Source organism: Morone saxatilis, unplaced genomic scaffold (genome assembly GCF_004916995.1).
Source record: "Morone saxatilis isolate NCDOM2014 unplaced genomic scaffold, NCSU_SB_2.0 Contig21, whole genome shotgun sequence".
Classification (NCBI taxonomy): domain Eukaryota; kingdom Metazoa; phylum Chordata; class Actinopteri; family Moronidae; genus Morone; species Morone saxatilis.
Genome location: NW_023339774.1, coordinates 16,498,339 through 16,508,617, shown reverse-complemented (window position 1 = coordinate 16,508,617; position 10,279 = coordinate 16,498,339). Strand labels below are relative to the sequence as shown.

The 10,279-nt window shown below is 39.7% G+C and overlaps 1 protein-coding gene across 1 annotated transcript in view; it reads right to left on the bottom strand.

Moving 5' to 3' along the window:
- The window catches only part of LOC118332788 (neurogenic locus notch homolog protein 1-like), a gene marked incomplete in the record, with an annotated part of 22,242 nt that extends 21,394 nt beyond the window's left edge, over nucleotides 1-848 (bottom strand). Inside the window, 1 exon segment of the mRNA XM_035668217.1 lies at nucleotides 594-848. Within this exon segment, the coding sequence (XP_035524110.1) occupies nucleotides 594-651 (58 nt within the window).
- Nucleotides 849-10,279: the final 9,431 nt, after the last annotated feature.

Sequence of the window (10,279 nt, the reverse complement as noted above, 5' to 3'; positions counted from 1 at the left end):
CCCACCCACCCTGCCCCAACACACGCACCAACTTCCATTTATCTTATTTCAAAGTTTTTTTTTTTTAAGTTCATCAAGGGGCCTAAATCCAAATAATACAACTAATGAAATATCTTTAATTGGCCATACAGCCAATGAAATGATGGGATTTTGGCGCACATGCTGAGTTTTTGATAAGTAATTGCTATAAATAAAGTATAAGGCCGGTTACAGTGACCGATCTGCATGTCCAGACAAAGTAAACAGTTAACTTGTGTAGAATAACTTTCACAAGCGTACACTGGGGAAGTCAGCAGCCAAGCGCACCGCAGCTTCTGGCTTCTGCACTTCATGATTGCATTCCCACGACCGAGAAAGACTCTTAAAAATAACCCAATAAAAGTTTCTTAGAGGTTTTTATTATCGCTTTCTAATCTTCAGATCATAGTCACAGAGCTGTTGAAATAGAATCAGATAAATGCAGCCATTAACCATCCAGTAATCAAAGTTCTTTAAAGTCTGTATTTTAAGTGTTCAGGTTTAACCACTGACCAATGCTCTGCAGCCTGCACCTTGAAACCCTGCCACAAATCATTTCTTTAAAAACATTTTACCTTGTGAGACGACGATTGCAGGAATCAGAAATGTTAGTTTCACAAAGAAACGATACATTCCTCTTCTTCAGCTTCACAAATGTCGTTGACTCCCACGTAGGGTTCGCATAGATCCGCAGTTTGGTATACTCCAGATGTTAAATAAATATCCTTTGCAAAAAATAAAAATAAAAAAAGGAGAGAGGAGAAGATAAATCCAACAGAGAGAGCAAAAGTCTTGAAGAGGACTCAGTTCATAGATGTTAACCTGCTGCTTTCCGAGTTCTCAATGAAATCTGCAGTCAACTCTACAAGTTCCTCCCACTCCTCTGCCTCCCCCGCTCTCCTCCTCCCCCTTCTCCTCCTCACCTCCTCTCCTCCTCCTCAGACCAAATAAAAGCTGCCTCTCTCTCCACATGCTGCAGGAGGAACACCCCCCCACCCCACCCCACTGTCCAATAGTACAATTATTAACATTGGGCAGTGGTGGAAAATAACTAACTGCATGTAATTACCATTTAGAGGTACTTGTTCTGTATTATTTTAATTTTCTACTTACTTTCAACTAAATTTTAGAGGGAAACATTGTACTTTTTACTTTTAAATATTTAAATCAAATAACGCAATAACTTAAAATATATGATGTGGACAACAGTAAGTAACATCAGTTTATATTATTTATACATAGTTTGTTTATTATTTTGTTATTATTTGTTTCAGCGTGTTTTTAGACACAACAAATCATAACGTATGAAATTATTTCAAATATATGTAAGAAAAACATTAAATATGCCCTATTAAAAACAATTTATAATTAATAATTACATTAGCTAGCGTATCAACCTTCAGCTTACCATAAAATGACACAACCCGTGTGGTTTTAGAAAATGATTTGACCCTTGTTAAAAATGTGTTGTTGTATTAGGTTACATAATTCTTTCAGTAAGACCTCTGAACCATTAATATGTCTGGAAAATAAGCGTAACTTTGAAAATTGCTCAATTTTAGAGTGACCTTTTGTTGCTAAATTTCTGTAAGGAGGCGAACTGAAGAGGGCAGACTGCTGAAAGACAGAGCGACATCTAGTGTATTGTTTGAGCACAACATTCTTAAACTGAGTGTTGGAGATGATTCAATCAGGTTGAGCTGCTTTTTTCAGTAAGATACTGTAACTCAAAATGTGCTCTACCAAACAGTTGTATAAAATTCCGTCATATCAAATATGATGCATTGTTATAGATTTACATTATATTGAATACTTGCTTTACCTTGACCAAATTCAGCAGGAAAACGCAATTAAAATCTTAATTAATCAGTCATAAAAATCCAATAATACAGTAATATTATACTTTAACACTCACGGGCCATTTTCCTAGTGGAGTACTTTTACTTTTGATACTTAAAGTACATTTAGGTAATAATATACTTTTACCTTTAAGTAAGATTTTCAATGCAGGGTATCGATTGCAGAGTATTTTTTGACTGTAGAGTGTTGTTACTTTTACTAAAGGATCCAAATCTTTACTCCACCACTGAATGTAACCAAGTACATTTACTCGAGTACTGTACTTGAGTACACTTTACTCAAGTATATACCTTTTCTGCTACTACTACTATGTTTATTTGACAGCTTAGGTACATCCAAAGCATATAAACGTAACAACTTTTTTCACAGATTAAACTTCCCTATGGTTTAAAATTAAAGTTTAAGATACTTTGAAGTGCGTTTTGTACTTATTGTTATGTTTACATACTTTTGTTTTGCTACTTTTACTTGAGAAAGTAATTTCTCTCACCACTGACATTAGAGAAGCAGAAAATTATGTTCTGGTTAAAGTCAGATAATAAGGGAACAACCAGAGAAGCCAGTTCATCGTGTTTTGGTCTCCAACAAACTCCACACTTGTGTATCTGATGTGAGAATCCTAATCGTCATGTATCTTCTTGAAATTTGGACGTTCCAAACCACCAAATCTTAAATTTATGAAAGGAGGACACATGTCAGTTCCTGTTACAGTTTCATTCTCACATCATAAATTGCTGCATGGATCCTTGTTCTACAAACTCTTGAAAAGGCGTGACTACTTGTAACAACTTTTTCCACAAGCATAACATGAAACATGATATTTCTGTAGTATTTCAGTAACAACATTCAGTATTGCACAGACACATAGAGAATGTCTGTGCCAGATTCGTTCTTTCTTTTTCTCCCTCTCGGGGCGAGTGAAACTGTCAGGGAGTAGCTGCAGAGTTTCACCACCCCAGGGCAAAGATTATTTTATTATGAAGCCCACGCACATGCTGGTCCTTCTGTTGGTGTGACTGCCAAATGGACCAACGCCAAAAGGGGCTAGGTCTCTTGAGGTGCACGAAGTGTGGGAAACACTGGGAGAAGAGAGAAGGAAAGAGGGAGTGAGAGCAATCAGCTACAAATTTATTGCATAACAGAAAGGCAAATATAAAGTGTTGGATGTATGAAATAAAAGAGATGTGTACAGGCATGTAGGGTGGTAGGAGGAAAACACCTGACCCACCGTGAGAAATGTCAAATCTATCAGGCACACACTCATATTAAGTCATGCATGCTGTTAACACATGCCCTCTTGCATCCCCAATACACATAGTAAGGTGTGGTTGGTCTTTAAATCATAAAGTGCTGATTTGTTAGAAGTTCTGGCAGAGCGTGCTGTCTTTTATCTGTCATGAAATCGGAGCTGCTGTTTTCGTTTGTGAAACTCTCTCTGACTTGGGAAACTTATTTGTTTTTTTGGGGAAAATTTAAGGCCATGAGAAAACGCTCTGTAATGGATTCACAAGGTTGGAGAGGGGAAGACCCAAAGCTCGGAAAAACAAACTCTATCAAAGCTTAATATAGAAACAAAACCCGCAGAGGTCGACACCAAGTGCAAGAAAACAGAGTAATTTCTTTGAGATTAAATATAAATGCGACTGACCTCTGCAGTATGAACTCTGGCCGCTTAGAGTTACAAAGTCTGACCTGCAGCACATTGCAATTCCTTTAACTCAGACTCCCTTCCTTCCTCCTCTGGAAGCAGGAATAGAGCGAGGCCAGAGGTTTTGATAAAAAGTAGCTCTCCTTGACAAGGACTACATGATGTCATCCTACTATCAGACCTCAAAGTCTGAGGTATTATTCTTGGATCACACCCAACCAGTGGCGACAAAGTCTCAAAAAAGCACTATGACACACAGTATGTAGCTGTATAAAGCAGTCAATGAATAGTGTTGTTTAGTGTCCAGTAAATAGGTTTTCATTCATCTCTAGAATAATGTTTAAATGTGACTTCCTAAAAGCCTTCAGTTGAAAATTTTAATGGTTCAAGTGCAGCAAAACAAGAATGATCAGTTTTCAATGTTTTGTGAAATTTCTGTAAATTACATTTGTTTTGCTCACATTATAGTCTTCTACTTGGTCCTGTTAGATTAACTAAAATTATCAATAAAAATCAATTTACATTCTTTTTGATACTGATGATTATTGCTTTTCCAAACTTTTATTAAAGTAGAAAATAAAAAAGTTTTAAGGGGTCAAGTTATACTATTTAAGAATACATTTGACTTGATTTGATATATGAATTAGGCATAAATAAACATTTACACAAGTTAACAGAGTTGTTGATCCACCTCGATGATATGATATATGATTTAGTCAAAATAGTTAAGAAGATGTGTCATCTTAGCCTTTAATATATTCAATTTTGACCAAAAAAAAGCTATATCATATGAGAGGTATTAGTGCTACTATTTGATCATGCATAAACACATTCTTTTATGCATGCATGCATAACATATTGATAACTTAAATGTACTTATTGTACTTTATTTTTAATTTAGGTAACTTTAAGTTAAGTTAAGTTACACTTTTTTATCTTCATTCATTATTCGAATAAAAGTATTAAAATAATGCTTTGACTGCAGAAGTTGCAGGTTGTCTAACAGCTAGTGCTAGTTTGTCTAAAGGTAGGATTTTTTAAATTAAACGTGATACAATTCATAAATAATAATAAAAAAACAAACAAACATCAATTTACAACCGAAAACCAATACCGCTCCTCCAGTACTGTTTAGGCGAAAAAAGTCTTTGTGCTGTTGCTGAAGGTACTTCACACCTTTGTCTCTATCAATCTGATAGCCTAGTATTTACTAAAGGGCTTGGACTGAATTGGCTGCTGTTTGTTGGAAAACAACCCCTCTGTTGGTTATGTGAAGATAAGTGATTGGAAAACCACATCACTTTATCTAGAGGAACATTGACCCCCCCTGCGGTGTGGAGCCTCTGTTTGTTTTCTCTCTGGAGTATACAGTCCTGGATCAGAGAACAGAGGTCCTCAGGTGTCCCAATTATCACCCTCCGTTGATGGCCGTCACATTCAGTTTTTAGACAAGTCTCTCATACGTATGTAAGTCATGCTAATGTCAAACATGCCCAGACACGACAAGAGTGTTACAGATCAAGCACTTTGCCACATGTGCATCACATCTAATTCCCAGTGGTAGGGCAACACAGAAGACAGTCCCCACTTATCACTGCATATCTGAATGTGAATGTGATGTACACAGATATAATTAAAATAGTACTCCACTGATTTAGCATTGTACTTCTATAACGTTGGACTCGTGATGTATAGTTCAAGGATCAAAATCGATGCAGCAGAACAAAAGATATCCTATTTTATATTTCACGCATTGTTCTTCATCATCCAAACCTGTTGCCTACATTTCCCATAATGAAACTTGAGCACTAACAGTTTGGTTGGAGATTTGTGTGTGTTATGCCTATGTAGCCTTGTGCCACTAGCCTCCAACAAAAATGTGGGCTATAGAGGTCTGGAAAGGTCACTCATTTCTAACTGATAACTCAACACCCCAGACTTTTTTTTGTAATTTTCAAACTTGTAGTTTTCAGCCCCATCAGAAAGGTTGCCTTAGGTGACATCACTTGAGCGAAGTCCAACATTATGCAATCCCAAAATCCTTTGCACTCTACCTGTCTCTGCTCGTGTGGACGTTGGCATCTCTGTGAGTCTGTGTTTAGGCACACTGGTGCTTTGTGTAAAATGTTAGCATGCTAACATGCTCACAATAACAAATCTAACATGCTAACATGTGATAATTAGCACTAAATGGGAACTGGCCATTGTTGCTGCATGTTATAATATCATCTTAAATATTCATTGGCTACATGTACATGCTTGCAAGTGTATGTTTGCTGAAAGACAATGGAGCGCAGGAAGGGCCCGGCTCCGTGCTGTCCTAGACAAGCCATACATACCTACATGCACATACACACAAGACAACCATTAGTTTGGGTCCTTCCCCCCACCTATATAGCCCAGAGTGAGAACAGTGCAGGAAATGGGCCCTCATTCACAACCTTGTGTCAGAAAGGACAACTGGAGAAACACAATCACACACACACACACCCACACCCCAAAAACAGAAATCGATTGTATCAGCAAATCACCAAAAAAGTACATAAATTAGATTTGCTGCTCCAGTAAGCAGAGTTCAAGGCCTTTAGAGGGGAACATTGCCTGGTTGGCTGAGGTCTGGAGCAGTGCAGCAGGCCATGGAGTTGGCCTTTACAGGCCCACTGATCCGATCCATAATAGCTGCACGAATGGGTCAGGGTTGCACAGTTGGAGGCCTGTGCTCTGTTATGTGGCTCACTAGCAACCCATAACCATCCCTGTCTGTCTGCCTGTCTGTCTGTCCACTCAGCCTTTCATATTCACTTCCACACCCCGCCCCAAGGTCTCTCTCTGGGCAGTGTGTCGGTGTGTGTCTCTCTCCTGCCAGCCAAGTACTGCAGCACTGGAACAAAGATACTCGTTATCCTGCTGAACCCACAGCCCCCCACAACCCATCACACCAAACCCTGATCCCTCTCAGTGCAGTCTGTAACTGGATCTGACTCGTGTCCTTCAGTTAAGAGAAATGACTACAAAGAGGGAGCGACATAGTGAAATAAAAGAGAAAATGAAAGTGCAAAGTGAGAATATGACCTGTCTTCCACACTCATTTCCTGCTGACATGCTGCTAGACCGCAGAAGAGAGAAGACGTAAACCGAAGTCCCAATCTAGCAAGGGGATCAAAGACAAGACACAGCCTGGCCAACTAACTGGAACTGTGAGCCTGTAAGCTTTATGTGTGTGTGTGTGTGAGAGAGTGTGTGTCTGCACATGCACGGTGTGTCTGCATGCACACAAAGAGTGAGAATATTCACTATGAGAGGAGATATTTGTTCAGCCGGGGAATTTACTGATGAGATTAGCTCTGGTTAGGGGGTTTGGGGGTGTGGAATGTAAACAAAAGGCAAGCGGGGAGAAAGACTTTAGGAGAAGATTCGGCACCCCCCTTCCTCCCCACCACCACCACCACCATTATTCCTCCTCCCCTGTGGCTCCAAAGACAAGTGGGGTTCAGGGACCAGCCCCTGTAGCCTGTGTTAACTTAATAAAGTGTATTTTCTGCAAACATTTGTGTGTGAATTTATGAATACACATAAGCACAAGTGAGACAAAGGGAGCAGGAAACACTAAAACTCCACAATAACTTCAACTAGAATGGCAACAAGACAGCTGGACTGTGTATTAGTCTTGAAAGAGTTTTGAGTGCAGTCTGTCTTCTCTGTCATAACTAACTGAATGTTGATGTTCTTTGATTAACGATCTCCCTCTTTCACGCACATCACCGGTGTTGGTACTAATGGACACTAATGGATGCCAGTATGCCCTCACTATCTCTCTTTGAGAGCTGGCCAAGTTTTGGGGTACAAAGAGAGGGTTCATGCAGTGTCAGCCAAATGAGGATGGCAAATTCCATCATTAAAGGATAATTCTGGATTATTACAATTTGAGCTCATATTTTTGGCAGTCAATTCTATCAGTTTAGATAACTCACTGGAGGGAATGCTGAGATGTGGGAACACAGTGTTAATCAGACGGGTTATAAATAAGACAACAGTTTAGATGGATTCGTGAAACTAGTTTAAGTAGTAAATTCACCCAATTTTTCAGTTCACCATTGTTTTCTTTTCCCCAAAACCCAGTTTGGCTAACATGAACATTTGTTAGAAACCTGTATGATTGTCTCACTGCTCATGTTTCTTGCCCACTTTGAGCTTGGTCAATACAGTTGTATTACAGTATTACAGATAGGAAGGTGGAGTGAGACAGCCACACTATGACTCTGTGATTATTTAAGCAAAGCTTGATTTGAGTTAAATGCTAAAGGTCTCCGGTTAAATTAAAATTGTGATATGCTGGTGAGGCTGGATGAGAAGTCAAAAAACACTCTTCAACTCAAGACGGACTAAAAAAAGAAAAAAAGAAAATCTAAATTGATGCAGCAGAACCAGAGATATTCTACTCAATCTTACTCAATGTCAAGACCTGGGGCCTACATTACCCACAATAACAGAGACCAGACATGGACCACACATACATGTATGCACGCATGAACAGGCAGTTAACTTAAGGGTCTCAGTTTAAGGGTTTGAAAATATGATCACAATACAACTCGACCACTGACAGTTTGGCCGATGGTTCGGGTGTGTTATGCTAGTAACTTGCAATCTTCAGCCCTAACTGATGCTGACTCAAGTGACTTCACATTATTCAATTTATCAGACACAACAACATATTTAGTAGTACTCCTCAAGACCCATAAACAGACTTTGATGTGTGACATGAATGGAGTTTCCCTTTAACCAAAAAGATCAACCCCATGTTGTGGCCGGAGGAAAAGTATCACCAAAATCAACTGGCTTCATCATCCTGGCACCTATATCTGGACAAAATGTTTTGTCAATCCATCCGGTAACTGTTGAGATATTTTAGTCTGGACCAATGTGGTCAACCGACAGACAGACCATCCTTGGCATCCCTCGTCATGCCTCTAGCCTGGCTATAGAAACAACAACAAAGTTGTAATATACCGGAATTACCCTTTAACAAAAGCATCACTGTACATCAATACACACGCATTTTTGTTCAGTCATTGAAACTACAACATGTGACCTTGTTTATCAAAGAAAATATCCTGTTCAGGGAGCCAGTAGACGCATTGTCATATTAAGTCGTATCACCCAATAACACGCTGCTGGTTATTCCATCCCTTTTATACCTTCTTAAATTCACACAGTGGCGCTGAAGGTGTGTGTGGAACTTGTTGGGACCCATTTGGAGATTCAATATCTGGTGTCCAGAGAGCCTCATCCCATTCCCCCACTGTTTATTTTAGGGACCTCCTGACATGCAGCCTGACTGTGGCGAAGGAGAGAAACATTCACAGAGGGTCTCTCATCATGATCCGGACCCCAGGGTGGGGCAGGATGCATGCAGGAGGGTTGACAGGCCTTGCCACAATGAATATGATTGAAAGAGTTATGGGCACCGCATGTCTCTGTGGTTTTGAGACAACCTCAAGAATCTGTTCTGTGGCCTCGAGATGTTGACTGTAATTCGGTGTGCGTGTATGAGACAGAGAAGCGGAGAGATAAGGAGACACAGATGCTGAGATTTCCATTTAGCCCTGAGTTCCACGTTCATTACAAATCCATCCAGAGCAAAGTGAATGTTAAGACGCTCCAAATTAACCCCGACAGTGACAGAAGCAGCGTCAGCTGTCTGTGGTATCACTTTCCATCCAAATGGTATGGATGGGTGTCTAACAACTGTCACCCTGACCTTGCTTCTACACCACTCTCCCAAGACTCACTAGACTCTATTTGGTGGGTGGGATGAAATTACCAACATTCACAATCTCCCCTGTCTCTTCAAAAACACAGCCATCTGCCAATCACAGAGATATAGTCATGATGAGGTAGTTCAAATGAAGACACTAATATGTTATGATCTCAGAGTAAGTCTTCATGTTTTTGTATTTAAAGGTCCAGTGTGTGTAGGATTTAGTGGCATCTAGCAGGATAGTTGCAGATCGCAACCCCACCCAGTGCGAAGGAGAAACTATGGTGGCCACAAAACGCACAAAAACGCCCCTATCTAGAACCAGTGTTTGGTTTCCTAAAATCACACACTGGACCTTTAAGAGAATTGTTTGTGTGCCTCTCTTGCATGTCACCTTGAATCACAGCAGAAAGTGACAACTAGTCAGCCAGAAATTGCTGACCGGATGATTGGCTGGTTAGCGAGCTCCATCTGATTTACAGAACTAAATGTCATAGAGATAGGTCACATACTTTACACTCTACATCTTCACAAAGTGGCATATTACTTCGCTTTCTCCACTCATCTTCCCTGTATCTTCTCATCTCATCTAATCATATGTCCATGTTTTCTTTTAGTTCTTTTATTCTTCATCTCTTTCTTACTCGTTAACAACACTGCTTTGGTGTATTCAGACACAGTGCTGGGAGCTGAAAGGTAACACATCTTAGTGTAGAATATTAGCACACTAACATTTACTAATGAGCACATGTCAATACAGGAAAAGTCAGGGGATCACCAATGTCATTAGGACACTTTGTCTGAGAACCATGGATATATGTAGCACATTTCACAGACATACATCAAATAGTTCTGACGACATGTCACCAAAAGACAGGAAAGGAAAAGTCAGACAATCACCAAAGTCATTAGAATTATTCTCTGGCAACCATAACATTTTGTGACAATCCATCCAATAGTTGTAGAGAAATTTCAGTCTAGACCAAAGTCGAGGT